General features: G+C 41.2%; 1 protein-coding gene and 1 long non-coding RNA gene across 21 annotated transcripts in view; one reads left to right on the top strand and one right to left on the bottom strand.

Moving 5' to 3' along the window:
- Positions 1–16,472, bottom strand: part of LOC138738833 (uncharacterized) — a 193,950-nt gene that overhangs the window by 94,366 nt on the left and 83,112 nt on the right. The gene's annotated exons all lie outside the window — the stretch shown is intronic.
- LOC138738824 (actin remodeling regulator NHS-like) overlaps positions 1–16,472 on the top strand; it is a 443,489-nt gene that overhangs the window by 360,227 nt on the left and 66,790 nt on the right. For all 10 annotated transcript variants that reach the window (XR_011341787.1, XR_011341788.1, XR_011341789.1 and 7 more), the window contains exon 3: positions 14,414–14,535. Coding sequence is in view for 7 of the 10 variants with exons in the window: in XM_069889837.1 (XP_069745938.1) it covers positions 14,414–14,535 (122 nt within the window). In the remaining 3 variants the exon portion in view is untranslated. The remainder of the gene's footprint in view (positions 1–14,413; positions 14,536–16,472) is intronic.

The following is a 16,472-nucleotide window of genomic DNA, read 5'->3' as shown; positions in this document are numbered from 1 at the left end:
TGGTTATGTAGGGGCCAAGGGCCATCACATGTGTGTCCCACTGCGGAACTCGGTCTTAGTTCCAGTGTTGGTCAGGTCACAGCCATCCTTTGCTTCTGCCTGAGAGCCAGGCCATCATCACCAAGCTCGATCTGTGTGCCCTGGCAGTCGCTGGCATTGCCTCCTACTCTCTTATTGACAAGGGTTTGGCATCTTTGCGGTGCTGTGTGTAGTCAAGCAGTCTGCCTGAGGCGCTGGGTGAATGGAAGGGTGTTGTCACCTCTCCCGCTGTCTACACTTGCATTTCCAGTGTTTCTGAGTGCGAGTGCAAGAAGCTGATTATCATGGGAGATACCTATTGTTATAAAAAGGCTTTTTAATAACAAGTAGCAATAATTACATGTGCAAAGCAATTTTTAAAAATGTATTTTCACATGGTTAAATATCTGATGCACAGGCACTGGTCATCTTGTGAGTGAACAGATTGTTAAAATGCATTCCTAATCAAAGTGTATATATTCTGTCTGCGATTTTTAATTTTTGAATTGAAATATTCACAAACTCCTGGGCATGGGTAAACTGAGCAATGGCTGTCTTCATTATCCATATGCAGTTCCAGATGCATGGGGGATTATATGTAAGGAAGAGGGCCATTTTGCCTGTGGAGGCTGCAGCTTCCAGCTGGAAACAACAGGTAATAAACACAAGGCTTGGGTCACTTGAACATGGGCTGGAGCCTGGACCATCTCATGTCTTGGTGACTGGGAATAATAAACTTCAACGTGGTGTGGCATGGTTTGCAATGGAGGGTCCCATTAGAGAGGGAAGAGCGAGGGGGGGGGGACCTTTCACTTACTAAAGCTCAGTCTAGGGACTTGGCTGGGAATTAATCCACTGGTTCATTTTTAATAAATTACAACGCAACACGTGAAATTTACAAAGATATGTTGGGCAGCACGGTCAAGGTAGCGGTTAGCGCCAACCAATTGTGTATGAGAATCACCCAACTGTCAACTTTATGTGTGATTTTTTTTAACGGAGGGGTGATTTCAGTGCATGCCGTAAGTGCTATTTGGGTTAGGGTTAGATATACCACCAGCCCACACACACATCCATGCAGGATTTGATGAAGTTGGTGACGCTTGATGCATATTCATTCAGGTCTGAGGATAAGTCCTTGAATATTGTCCAGTCCACTGATTCAAAGCAATCCTGCAGGTGCACCTGCTCCTCCCTCAATCATACTTTCACCATCTTCACCACTGGTACTGTGGTCTTCAGTCTCTGCTTGTACATCTGGAGTAGAAGTACAGCCAGGTGATTAGAGTTGCGGAAGTGCTGACGTGAGATGGCTCAGTTGGTGTTCTTCATGGTGGTGTAGCGGTGGTTGAATATGTTGCTACTCCGGTCTCTCAGGTGACATATTAGTGGTAATTCATTGGAGACTTCTTCAGGTTGGTCTGATTGAAGTTCCCTACCATGTCATCAGGATGTGCTGTCTTGTGGTTGTTAATCCCTCTAGTGCCAGCCTGATATTAGCCTGGGGCGGAATGTACACTTTGATTGGGATGATGATGATGAACTTCCTCAGCAGGTAGAATGGACTACCTTGCTCGCCAGATGTTCCAAGTCAGGGAGCTGGACTGGGACTTCTTTAAAAGGCTCATGGGTCAGCCGCTCAATCTCCCATGGTCTACAAATGGCCCATGCCCAGGCTCTTTAAATCTCCTACGGTGTACAAATGGCTTGTGTGCCAGCTGCTCATAACTCCCGTGGAGTTTAAATGGGCCATTCGCTGGCTGTTTGAAACTCCCGCAGTGTTTAACTTGCCTGTGCATTGGCTGTTTAAAGCTACCATGGTCCAACAGGGTTTGCCATTTCTGTCAATTGCGAGATCTGCTAGCGATCTTAGGACATCTTCATTCACAGGTAAATTCTTTCCCATGTTTATGGGTTTGAGATTCAATAGTTCTGAATGGAAATAAGCAATAATTCCCATCAGAACTGTACACAAAGAGTCGTCACTGTAAGCTGCCATTTTTGTTTACAGAGCAGTAATATATCTCATTGGTGGCCTTGGAGGGACTCCCCACTTCTTCATGACAGGAAATGTATGTTTACTCAAATATGAGCAGCAACTTGATAGTATAAATCAATTCCTTAGTCTGTAAACCAGTGTTAAAACTGATTTCCTGTTATCAGATTACATGCTTGTGCTGAGTATTTAAGTGGTGTCAGACAATACATCAATGTTTAAATCACTATAAATATTGCCAAGGTCAATGTAAAAAGTAATTTATGTGGCAGTTTTCATCATTAATACATTACAAAAGGTAACTTTAGAACTGAGCACATGAACAATTCCCAATTTAGCTTATACCAGCTTGAGTTTCTTGACATGAGCCATGAAGATTTAATTTGTAAGATTACTTAAATATGAATTAAAGTCTTTTGCTATTTTGTATAACACAAGTTCAGGTGCATTAAGTGTTTCCCTCTCTCACAACACTTTGTGGGTTTTTTTGATCATCAAGTTGTGGAAGGGGAATGGAATTTCACTGCACTTCTGTGCCCTGTGGCAGCATTAAGCATCCCCACTGTGAATTATCATCTTTAGCTTTAGCAAATCCACATTATCTACCCACAGAATGGTTTTGCTTCAACGCTATGGTGGGTTCATTTTTATACGTCTCATACCTACTGCCCTATGATCTCATTAGGCCATATTCCTAATTTGTTCCAAACAATATGAAGTGAAGGGACAGTGTTTGTACCTGTGAATACAAAAGAATTTCATCCCACAGGGGATATGTTGAATTGCTTATACTAATGTAAAACTGATGATTGTGGCTTAGTAAAAAGACAAAATCTTGAGGAACTTAGCAGATATTGTAATGTTCATAGGAAGTAACGCTGTATAACCAATGCTTCAGGCCTGAGCTCATTGCTAAGGTTTTTTTTTAATAAATTTAGACAAACAGCACTTTTCAGGCCATGATCCCATGCTGCCCAAATTAATCTCCATCCTCTTGGCTCTGTCCGCCACAATAGCGTGGATCTCCCAGAGGCCACCCTTTTCTATTCCCTGTCCCAATCCCTTGCTGATGTGTCTGTCCACGGTCTCATGCACTGCCAGACTGAGACCACCTCATTTTCCATCTAGCCACCCTCTGACTAAATTCTATGATTTCCATTAAACCATCCTCCCCTATCTGCATGCCTTTGTTTCCTTTCCGCTCGCTCTGTCTCTCTCTTTTTCCCTTTCTGTCTGCCTCCTTTCACAGTGGCAAAATCAATTTTCACCTCTCATCTTGTATATAATTAACACCTTTTGTCTGTTAGCCTGGACTCCCCCACCCCCTACCATTCTTCCCCCCTAATCTCTCATCTCTAATTAAGATCCTTGCCTGATTTTTGCTTATACCTTGATGAAGGGCTCAGGCCTAAAATGTCGGTAAAATATCCTTACCTCCAATGGACACTGCAAGGCCTGCTGAGTTCCTCCAACATTTTTGTGTTTTTACTACAGACTTTCCCGTTTTGCTCCATAGCTGCTTAGCAATCCATTTTGTCCCCCCCCCTCCATTTTTATTTCCTTTAAAGAAAGTTAAAGTTATATAAACAAACTAGCAACTCATTGTAAACATTTTATTATCACCAAACAAAGTCAAAAAGTCCTTTCCATCAGACTGAATTGGATTTGTAACCTGGTTTTCCACAGGAATAATTGAATCTTCCATTCATTATTGCTCTGTATGGGTATTTTGACAGAATAGCATCTTCCATGGACAGCAGTTGGTTGTCATAAATAATGCTGTAATGGTGGTCGAGTTCACAGCTCTCACTGGTATACATTTCACATCAAGCAGATTAACAAGAGCAAAGAGCAAGCCTGTCCCTATTAACAGTTGACATTGAATCTGGCCCCACGGCCTTTGAGTTGGGTGCAGGTAATTCTGGGTTGTGCTGGGATTCAGGGACAGGCCGTGTTTGTATTCAGTCCAATTTGAAAAGAATTCATCTGAGGGTTTTGAAAATTACAAAATCTATGATGAAATAACTCATGTAATTTTAATGGAATGAACCTTCTTAAAATCATGGTTCACCAGCTAAATGTACATTCACAGGCACTGAAAAATATTTACTTTATTCAAAATTAATTAGAGATTTTGAGAAAGAAATAATAATCGGAAACAAAAACAATTAAATACCCTTTAAATACATTTAAGTGAACAACTAGTTAAACTCTATGAAAATTACCTGTCACTGTGTGATCAAAATCACAGAGCACTAGATTTAACATGGTGTGGTAGATTCAGTTCTTAAATTTCCCACTGCAACTACTAAGAAACTGCAGGAAATTTACACTTTACAACTGGACAACAGATGGAATCCAGCATCTGAGTACAGTTGAAATTATACCATTGAAGCCCTCTCAGGAGGTTTGGAATTTCAACCTTCATGTAAAAGAACCATTACTGTCTATCCGGTTTTGCGGCAGAAAGTTATGCATCACTGCTGGACTTGGATCTATCATGGTCATTATTGTTTCATTATTTGAATCTTCCCTTGACCTATTTATGGAAGGTGGGAAGTAAACTATAGCACTTGTGAGAAGGTCTCAGGCCTGAAATGTTGACTGTCTTTTACATGGTAATTTTCCAAGTCTCATTCAAATTTATTTTTGGAGTACATACATTATATCACTGAGATTAATTTTCTTGAGGGACAGACAGAATTTCGACTTGTCAGCAACTGTTAACTGTACTCAAGAAGAAAGATATGTAAACAAAGGAGATAAATCCAGCACTTCTGTGTTTGCACTAGACCCCAGCATCTGCAAATTTTCCTGTGTGAGACCATGCATTTGTTCCTTTGCTGACGAATAGCCGTTTGTAATTTAGTGCGTGTCACTTTAAGATCATAAAATATGGTTATTTGAAGATTAATTGAAATTGACTGCTGCAGGTAAATCTCTTTTTTAAACTGTGCTTGTCACACTGAGGTTGGGTAGATATTGTTTCTGGTTGTTGAACAGCTTGTTGGAGTAGTGGGAAAAAGCATATGTTGAATAATAGACTGAGAAAGGCTGGCAGAGGGCATTGGGCCGCTATAATTAGTAAATGCAGCAGGACGAACCCAGCAAGTAACCAACTGGTTGCCTCTTAGTGAGAGCCAAGTAAGTTGGCATAGAATGAGAGAATGAATTCATTAAAGCAAATACTGCAGAAAGGTCAATGAAAATAGTAATTAAGAGTTCATTGTCATTTACTTTAATAACTGTCCTGTTAAAATTCTATTAAAAATTAATATTCTAATAGCGCCTTTCTCCCTAGAGTTCTGCTCATGCTCAACTCTCAGGCAAGCTTTTAATAAATATATTATCATTACTTTGTCATTTTGATGTTTGTGGTAGTACATAAATTGGCTGCGGCATTTCTAACATCACAGCAGAGATGACATTTCTTAATTAAGCCCCTCCCCTCAAAACACCATATTGGGTAGAAAGAGCATTTGTGACATCCTGAGGTCAGGAACAGCCTGATAAATTCCAGGTCCTGGATTAATCAGCAAGTGGGACCATAGGACCATCTGGTGGTTGCATTGTGAATGCACAATTTACCTGCAGCTGAACATCCCATCCGAGTGTGTTCACATGAACATAATCACATGGCACTTGACTCTTGAAAGGCTTTAAAACAGGTGACCAAAAGGAAAGGTCAGAGGAGAAAAGATTGATAGATTTAGGAAACTCTAGAGCTTACATCTTTGAAAACCAGGGGCACATCCGCAGCAGTGAAAAGCAAGGTGTAACAGAGGCCAGAGTTGTAGGAATGCCACAATTTTGCAGGGTTGCTTAAGGTTGCACAGGGAAGTTATCCTGTCCTTTGTCTAAGAGAGAACCCACTAGTCAATTGAATGATCCTAATGAATGAAAAATCTGTAGTTATCTTCTAAATAATGGAGGTTTGTTACAAAAGAAAATAGATGAACAATGATCAAGGTTGTCGTCATGATAGATATGCTGAGGAACATTTCTAACAATATCATTGAATTTTTCTTATCATTCATGTCAAGCCCAAGCACAATTTAGCTGCTGTTAATCCCAGGGCTGCCTTGAATTTGGGATGAAATTATTATAAATTGTCCTCCAAGTCATGGATATAGTTGCAAATCTTGCTGAGAGATGCCACCTCCTCTGCAATATTTTCATATTTTCTGAGACATGAAATATGCTGCTGGTGTGAAAATTCTTGACACTCAATTCTCAAACATCCCTCCATTGTGTGTGGTGGTATATTCACAAGACTATGGAGGATTTACAATCCTATGGTTTCATCCTTCCTTCCCCAACCTTCAAATTCTACTTTTCTGCAGTATTTCCATCAGTTGCCAACCAAGTTTACATATTTTCTAATGTAGAAAATACATTATATGTTATATAATGTGTTATATGGCGAGCTCTCCACTGGCCACCGTGACAGAGGTGCACCAAAGAAAAGGTACAAGGACTGCCTAAAGAAATCTCTTGGTGCCTGCCACATTGACCACCGCCAGTGGGCTGATAACGCCTCAACCCGTGCATCTTGGCGCCTCACAGTTTGGCGGGCAGCAACCTCCTTTGAAGAAGACCGCAGAGCCCACCTCACTGACAAAAGGCAAAGGAGGAAAAACCCAACACCCAACCCCAACCCACCAATTTTCCCCTGCAACCGCTGCAACCGTGTCTGCCTGTCCCGCATCGGACTTGTCAGCCACAAACGAGCCTGCAGCTGACGTGGACTTTTTACCCCCTCCATAAATCTTCGTCCGCGAAGCCAAGCCAAAGAAGAAGAATGTAGAAAATGCAGCAGCTAAAATGATTATTTAAAAGACAAATTCTTCAGCAGCACACTATTGCTCTGTAGCGCTATGGATTAACCACATTAGCTGAGAGTTGTGATTAATGGGTTTTGGGAGGGGTTTTGGCGTAACAGCTATTACGAGCTCCTGTTTTAATAAAATGGGATTATCACCATAAGAGATAGTATAGACAGGAGGGACTGAATGGTCACGGTAAACATTTCACGCATGGATCATCACAACCCAGCAATAATTCAATACTTTGGAAGAACTGAGGGAAAGCTTGTCACAGTCTGTTCCAGACTCGATACATTTGCAAAGACACTGTGATTTTGTAAAGAGAACCATTCTGACTGCTGGAGAGAAAACATCTTTTGAAAGCAGCTCTTGTGACCAGCCATTTTGTGAAGTTCAGAGCAAAACATGTTCTGTGAATGACTGGGCCTTTTTGGTGGATTGACCAGTGCCAGGAGGGCCTTTTGGGAAGCAAAGTGCTTCATTTTGATTGTGACTAACAATGGAGGTCACTTGGAGAGACTAATGCTAGGGTCTTGGAAGCTTAATGGAGGCTGCCCAGATCGAGTCTTGCCTACAAAAGGACCAGGAGTGTCGTGACCACAGCTCATTTGGATGGACACTTCTTCAAAGGCAACGCAAGAATTCATGAGTCTGTCTCAGCCACAATTCCAATCTTTCCATCAGTTTATCATTAATTCTGGGCATCAAATTTCAAAGGCCTACACTTCAACACTGAATATGAAAGAATGAACTTTGAAGTAACTTGCGAGATTTTGGCCTGGACTGTAATGGTTTGGGTATAACACACACTAGACACCTGCGCATAGCTGGAGATAGATTTAGTGTTAAGCATAGTTGAAAAGTTAAGACCATAATTTAAGAGTTAGAAATAAAATTAGTGTTTTAAAATTAAACACTGTCAATTGCTGCTCATTACACTTGGTTCATAACACAACCTTTATAGGGATTCTGAGGGGAGGAGTCACAGGTGCAGGGGAGGGCCAGACATGCTCCATATGTTTTAAGATATTAGCCAGTGAGCTATCCTTTGTCATTGACTGAATGGAGCATAAATCTTTTGCCTCACCAAGGAGAACAGATAGAACTTCAGTTGCACTTCCATTGCTCTGTCTACCTGGATTAGATGCACAAGTCTGTGGATAGGGATTAGAATCTGCAGCCTCTGGATTCACAGGCAAGAATGCAGCCAGCTGAGAAGAAAGTGCCAGTTACCCTGGCTTAGGATGGATAAATGTTCAATCAACATTTTCATGTAGAAAATTAACAATGACATAGACTAGATTGGCCAAATGGCCTTTCTTCTGTTGTTCTACTTCTGTCCTCACACAATAGTTAGGTTGAAAACAACAGTGTGCAAAAATGTAATAACATGCATTTTTATCCAAAAAAAATCTTTTAAAAGATCCATTTCCCAGAGGAAAATTAACTTAATTTTCAAAAATTACTTTGTTTTTGTAAGTGAAGCAATCTGCATTTAACAACAAAACAGAAAATATTGGAAATGCCGACAGGTTCGGGAATGACATGAAAGCCAAGTCAACCTTTCAGGTTAGTGAGTATCTATCAGTGACATTAAACAGCAAAGTCGACAGATGCTATGGTTGTAGTGCAGTATACAAAAGCAGGGGTTCAGTGTTAATTTTTTAGGTGCCAGAGTTTACCAAAAAGGCGACAAGCAGGTGCCAGAGCTCCAGCAGCACTGTACCCCTGCACAAATGTTCTCGAGAAACTCAGCAGGTCACACAGCATCCATAGGAAATAAAGCGTAAGTAACATTTCGGGCCAGAGCCCTTGGTCAAGGCATAAGCAAACAGCAGGCAAGTGCCTGTATTTTCTTTCTGTCTTACAGTAGTTATTCCCCTTGGGTTTTTTAAGGTTGGTTGGAGGCTTCGGAGTTTGAGATGGATGTACACACAGAGGTATATCCTGCCACCTAGTGGCCATAACAATCCTTTCCATCCTGGGAACAGAACATTGCAATCTCCTCTTTTTGTCCTTTGCGGCAAATTTCTAATCTCAAAGAAATATTGAAAAAAGAGAAATTTATCAAAAAGACAAAAACAATTATTTCCTTCATTTCCATCAGCTTTTGTTGATGTCAATGTATAGAACCTTTGCCTGAAGTCAAAGGTAAGAATGTGACACTAGCTGCTTTCAGGTGGAATAGCTGGGAGAATGCGGCTGTAGAGCCGGCTGCGGGTGTGTGCGAAACGACATTCAGGTGGCGGCACTGTTCTGGCACCTGAAAAGTCTGCAGCGGGGAGAGGTGCCGCGGAGCAAACACCGGCTCCTATCGACTGTCACTGTAATCCCACCCACTTTCAGGTGCCTAGGGGGAGCGCTCAAAAGCAGAGAATACACCTATCCGAGGAGGGTTGAGTAAGTACTCCTCGGGTCAGGGTTCCCCGCTTTCAGATGGCCTCCCAACAGCCGCATTCAGGTATTTTAGATGGCTTTACGTTGGGGTATTCTGGCCACCTGAAAGCGGCTATTATGTTAGAGAGCTGTCTTTAATGTTTGTCTTATTTATTTAACAAGCTGATAAGGAAGTATGCGGTCCTTTTGGCAGTGGAATACTGCCCTCTCATATGATATTTGCTCAATTGGATTGATACTTCAACATATTTTTAAGGTTAACATCATATCCATGGGCTTCCCACACTTTTTGAAATTTGCCAACCAGTGTAAGGTGGGACACAATAATAATGAGCATTCTGATTAACTGTGCAAATACTGCAGCAGCGTTCAGTCCTTATAACTGATCATGAGAAATGGTTTGTTTGAGGTATTTTTTTAACTTTTTAGATTTAGGGATTTTTTAAAAATCTTGTGAGTTTGGGTGACTCAGTCAATATCTCTGGCTAGGGGCTGCACCATCAATGTGACATCAGGCTGCTATTCAGAAGCACTGGTGGAATCAGACCTAGGACACATCAACAAGCATAGGTGAAGCATTGTTGGTGCGGGTATTAATTAATTAATCTTAGAGGCCAAAAACAATGGACAAAGCCATGTTTAACAAAGCCTCTGAAGAAAAGATATCTGATAGTAGCATCAATAGAGAGAGAGAGAGAAAGAGGGAATTAATGTTTCAGTTTATTAACATTGCACCAGAACCTTTTAACTCTCCCCTGCAACTTAAAACAGTGTTTTCTAACTTTACCTCACTGAGATGAAAGATTGTTGACTTGAAACATTATTTATTTGTCCACTCGTGCTGCCTGACCTGTATTTCCAGTATTTTCTGATTTTGCTTCCAGCATTTGTAATGAATTGCTTCTCAGTTGGTGAAGTAGTAGACAAGGAGCCTCGTGCAGATTGGGAAGATTCTACTTGTAGGACTCTAGGATTCTCTACAGAGCGGTGCAAGAAGAAAATCCCTGGTTATGAATGAGATCTGAAAAAGGACAGACCTCTCAAGCTGGATGTGGTAGTGAAATTATCTAAGTGGGAATTCAGGGGTAACATCTATTCCCAGAGAACATGGAACTTGCTACCACAGGAGATAGTAAAGGCAAATAAAGTCAATATAGTTAAGGTAAGCTCGGTAAAGACATGAGAGAAAGGAAATAATCGTTGTACTGGTAAATATTGAGGAAGGATGAAGTGGTCTTGACTGGAGAATAAACACTGGAGAGTTATGAGATATTAAAAGAAATTGCAGAAGGGGAAGGGTATGCAGTTACTTGAAGATGTAATGGTAAAAGTCTGGAAAAAGGTGAATTGCATTCAACAGGATGCTATTAATGTCAGGTGCTTCAGAGGCAAAAAAAAAAGAGTATTAGTGGAACAGGCACGGAACATGAAGAGAATTACTCAAGGCGGACGTGATGGACATGTGATGAAAGTGGAGTGAAATTCAGCCAGGTTAGGGTTAATCTGGAAGGAGTTAAACTTTATGAGAGGAAGATTAATGGGGAGCAGCACAAGAGCCAGTGATGTAGAAGGAAGATCCAAGAGGACAGGGTTTAAGGATTGCAAAATCATACATGGCCAACCAGATCTAATGACTCCAGGGAAAACAGCTATGCATTATGTTCAGCAGTCTCACCTCACACGGGAAGCTGTTTCTCAGCCTGGAAGACGGTGTGTATGGGGTGGTAGGGGTCCTCAACAGTTTTGCGAGCCCTCTTCAAACAATACTCTTGGTAGATCATGGGGGGGAGGAAGACCCCAGAGATCCTCTCTGCCATTGTTATGGTCCTGTCATTTAACCTCTGATCCAATGCTCTACAACAACTGTACCACACTGTGATGCAGCCAGCCAAGACACTCTCAATAGAGCTCCTGTAGAAAGTTGATGTAGTGATGGGCAGTAGCCTTGGCTGGTTCATTCTTCTCAGGAAGTGCAGTCACCATTGTGCCTTCCTGACAAGTGAGGAGATGTTATGTGACCAGAGTAGGTCACCTCTTAAATGGGCTCCAGGGATCTTGGTGCTGTCTATTCTCCATTACCAAGCTATTAATGTGAGTGAAGGATGGTAACCCCTGGTCATCCTGAAATCCACAATCATCTTCTTTGTCTTGTCCATTTGTTTCGCACCTTTACACGAGATTTTTCATCTCTTCTCTGTGGGGCAACTCATCATTGTTGCTTATGAGGCCAACTACTGTGGTGTCATTTGCAAATTTGATGACTCTGTTGGATCTGGCGATGCAGTTGTGGGTCAGTAGCGTGAACAGGAGCGGACTGAGCACACAGCCCTGAGGTGTGACAGTGCTCAACCTTCTGCTGCTGATCCGGACAGACTGTAGTCTTCCATTTGAAGGGGCTTTAAAATAAAAGAAGCCCTCTGGGTATGCAAGGCCAAAGAAAGGGCTCTTTACATGTTCAGGCATAGTGTTCAAAAGAGCTGAACACAGTCATTCAGAGCTTCCTATCAACTCATCTCTTTACTCTGGAAGAGATGAGTATATTACATCTGCAGCAATAAATTACAACTTTTGCATGCAGATATTTAAAAAATCACAAGATTCTTTATGTGAGTGCTGTAGTCTCACAATAAACCCTTCAGTATAAGGGTTAAATATAAATATTGTCTGAATAGAGATGGTGAAAGTAATTCTTTCAGTTCTGATTTGTGAAATCATAGTTTTCAGCCTAATGAATGAAAGCTTAAAAATAAGGCACCCCATTCTGTGGAATGCATGGATTGTCTGGCTAAAATCAGAAACAACTACAGCTCCATTGTACTACCGTGCTGGTGCAACTCGTGATGGCTTCATTCTAAACTGTGTCTGACTGAATCAACTTTGCGTCATTTTGTCATTTTAAAGTCCTGTGCAAAGCAAATAGTCTTTCTGGGAGTGGTGTTACCCAATGCGCAGCTGGCAGCCAGCGGATTTGGCGCCTCAGCTCCATGTCCTGCCATAGTGAATGAAGTTGGTGCTGAGAAACCTGCTGTGAACCGATACTGCGAGGCTGCATTCTGCAGAGAGAAGAAGCAGTCCGTGGCACAATGGGTCGCTATCACAGATCGAGTGAAAGAGGTACAGTTTGCATTCAAACTTAGGCTGACCAAAAAGCTTTTGTTTTTAATTTTGGTTTCACAGACTCGCGCGTGTGTCTGCTGTACATGTATATGTACACCAAAATAGAAACAGCTGTCTAAACTCAGTCAACTTATTGTTGATGTGAATAACCAAAACACTTCACTCTGAACAATTTACCATTTTGAGAGGATTTGCTACTTCTTGAATCTCAGATATGTGCAAATCAGTGATGGAAATTCGTCATTGAGCTTCTTGGCTGAGAACAGAGAAAGTCTCTCTAGTTCCACACAGTGGGCTACACATTTAAATAAGGTAGCAGTGGGCATGAATACTGTAACTTTTGCCTGTCATTCTTCATTTTGTACAGTTTCTTCTTGCGAACATATAGTTTGGCAAATAAAAGTTCATACTACATTTTGGAATGTACTTATGCTCTTTGAATTCATGGTGGATGTTTCAAACTCTGATGAATTTAAGTCACATTGAATCACAGCTTGAAAAATCAATTTTGCCATTTGTTACTTTTCATCTTTTTTTCATTCTTATTTTTATGATTATACTGGGGTAACGCACATAGTTGTAGCAACGAACCGGCCCCGCTTGTCATGCGCGGTCAGCAGGGCAGCCGCAGCAAAGATGGCATCGTAGGACCTTCTCTTCCCGTCCAGACCGGTCAGTGTGACACAAGTTCCGGAATGCGAGGGGCGGGATCAGACACAGCCTTAAAGGCTGCAGCGTGGAATTCAAAGTAAAGCAGTTGTCTTACTCGAGCTCTCAGCCTGTTGTCTCGGTCTTTTTGCTGCGCTCATGCACAACCCGCTACAATACATAATATATGTTGAAGTAAATATGCCATTTTCAGGGGATACCTGTTGTTTAAGTAAAACTTGAGACAATAAAAGCATAAAGAGGGTAATGTTTGAACAGAAGCAGCATGTCTTTCAAAACATGTCAACCACACTATTTAAATCATTAACTTATCTCTGCCTTGTCAATGAAGGTGGCTCACATATCACGAGTCGGCCTATTTATAAATGTTATGATTATGTACTGGAGACTTCCTCTTATCACCATTGTTGTGAGAAGCCAAATGAACAGTGACTATCTAGACCGGAACCATAGTACATATAACCATATAACAATTACAGCACGGAAACAGGCCATTTGGCCCTTCTAGTCCACACCGAACTAGTGTCTTTCCAATGTCCACTCTCGATCATGCCAACCTCATTATGACCATGACCTCTACATTGAAAATAGGATTGGCTTCTTTCCCCCAGTCAACAGGAGCAAATGAAATTGGAACAACTGTTGATTGCGCCTTGTGAAGCACCAGCACCTTCTCATGAACTCCTTCCGACTTGGTTGGATATAGTGTGGAATTTATTTTTTTGAGTGTTGTTGAAGCTTGATTCATCCAGGCAAGTGAAGAGTTCTCCTCACAGGAAAGTCTGCAGATACTGTGGTTGTAGAGCAATACACAAAAGTGCTGGAGAAATTCAGCAGGTCCTAATGTTCCATAATTTACTGATTGTCCTGTTATATATCATGTTTGAATTATCACTTCAGTTGTAAATACATCCAAGCAATGATTTAACCAGTGCAAGTGATCTTGTGCTGTCAAATGACAGGTGATGTAAGAATGAAAGGGGAAATAAATAAATGTGTTTTCACGATGCTCAGATCATCTCAAAACATCAGTGGATTGATTACTTTATGAAGCACAGTTATTGTTCAAGCAAAGGAATTAATCCAACGAACTTGTTCATAGCTCTTGAATCCAAGGCATTGTGAGAGTCCCTTCTGTACTTCAGTGGATAACTTACTGCAGAAGCGATCAATAATTAAAACACAATGTGCTGAAGAGACACAGTCACTGTGGAAAATAATTTTTCAGTCATTGAAATAAAGTGTTGAAGTGTTGGACTGATGGAGGCATTTCAAGGTTTAAGCGAGCAGGTATAGTTTGCATCACCAGCTATGTAACAATTTTTATTCAACTCACAGGTGGCAGAATTGACAGGGCACATTTTCATTTTGTGTTCTCTTTTCTTAACAGAGCATCTGAGGCAACCTGGAGTGAGAAGATTAATGAAACCCCCTTCAATGTTGCCCCCACCTTTGCCATTGACACAACACAGCAACAGGCTCAGGGCACAAAGGAAGCAACAACTCTCGAAGGTAAACTCAGGCCTTTAGCCACACTTTGCTCAATGTGTTTGGTTTTGCATTAGGTTTGGATTGTGATCACACAGTACTTTGTACATTTGGAACTTCACACAGGTGCATTGAGCATACTTGATTGGCACTGTCCCTGGAGACAGGGTGGTAGAATTGGATCAGAGATATGTGGAAAAACACGGGGAGGTGAGATACTTTCTCATTTAGCATGATGTTGACAAATGTGTATAGCTCCCACTCATATCCCAAACATGATTAAAATATTTTCAACATGGGATATATGGATTACAGGATGTTATTTAAATGATACAGCAGTGTTAGGACAAAAAATATCCTGGCCCATATACTTCTGAAACTCAGGCAAAGTGTAAATTTGCAAAAAATGTATCAACTCCATAATAGCTGAATAATTTATATAAAAATTTAGTTCATTATCTTGGAGATCAGTTCATAAGAACATAAGAAATAGGAGCTGAAGTAAGATAGGTGATCTGTTGAGCATGCTCCACCATAATACAATAATGGGTGAACTGGCTGTGGACTCAGATCCATTAACCTGCCACTTCTCATAACCCCCAATTCCCCTAATCAATATGAGAAATAATAAATCTATTAGAGTTGTCTGTGGTCAGGTGATGTGATCTGAAATGCTGACCAGTTTTCACTGTTGCATTGGTACTTGGAAGCAAACTCTTAACTGAGAAATAAAGTGGTGCCTTAGCATTCAGGATGTATACTCAAGAAGACCATGAATAGAATCATCTTAAAGTTATCATTATAGTATTATACATAGATCTTTTAGTGAAACTCTCCTAGATGAGTTACCATCTGTCTGGAGCAACTGGTTTCAAGGCACCAGCGACCCGCCTTTGCCCCTTCTGTCAGTGAGAACAGCTCTGCTGAGCATATGAAGGCCAGGAGTTGAACTTGGTTGTCAGAGGCTGTTTGAGTCGCACGTTATGAAGAACATTTGTGCAGCAGTGGGAGCTCGTCCCCACTACCACCCTTTGGCTATGACATCCTTTAGAGCTAAATTACTCCTTATGTTTTTGAATTCTGCAGTCATGTCCACCCCTATTCCTACTGCCATATGAATGATGTTGATAAAAAGACCACCACGTGGCAAGTGTCCTCATTTATTGGGCCTGCTCTCTGCAGGGGCCATATACCCACATTGATCCTCTGTGCCTGAGCTGACCCTCTGAGCTGGAATTATAAACCACGAAAAGAAAGAGCTGTGAGTGGTAACCAGACCTCCGGCAGTATATCCTGCCACAGGTCTTTGGAGTGTTTTTAAATACCACTGAAAGACATTTAAGAAAAAATCAAAGTAATTATTTAAATCAAATTAAAACATATATTTAAATTAAAAATGCCATTAAGATCCAGAAATGAATGATAAGGCATAGTGGCACAACTAGTAGAGGCACTGCCTCACAGTGCCAGGGACACTGTTGTCTTGCGTGGAGTTTGCGAATTCTGCCTGTGATCACATGGGCTTCCTTCAGGTACTTTGGCTTTCTCTCATTTCCCAAAGATATGGAAGCTGGTAGGTTAATCGGCCACTATATGTGGTTTAGGTATGTAGGTGAGTTGTTGAATCTGATCTCCAACTCTTCTTGGTTTTGTGTTTAAATACATAGTAATTTAGGTGAAAGGTGAGCTGACAACTGGCCAACAGACAGCTAGTATTTCTCCAGGGAACTGCCAGCCAAAGCTCAGAAGGATATGGGCACATTTCAAGGCACTGAAAGTGGAGGCAGGCATCTTTTCTGCAATATCTCTTTAAGTGTCCTATCCCTAGTCAGTGATCTGTGAACTTTTTTTAAATTTTTTTTAATTTTTCACACTATGAACCATACTGACCAAAATACACATAAACATTTCCCTCTTGAACTTCTAATGTCAGCCTTGTAGACAAATTTGCAACCAGCACT

This window comes from Narcine bancroftii, chromosome 7, assembly GCF_036971445.1.
Source record: "Narcine bancroftii isolate sNarBan1 chromosome 7, sNarBan1.hap1, whole genome shotgun sequence".
NCBI classification, from domain to species: Eukaryota; Metazoa; Chordata; class Chondrichthyes; order Torpediniformes; family Narcinidae; genus Narcine; species Narcine bancroftii.
This window is presented reverse-complemented; position numbering and strand designations above follow the sequence as displayed.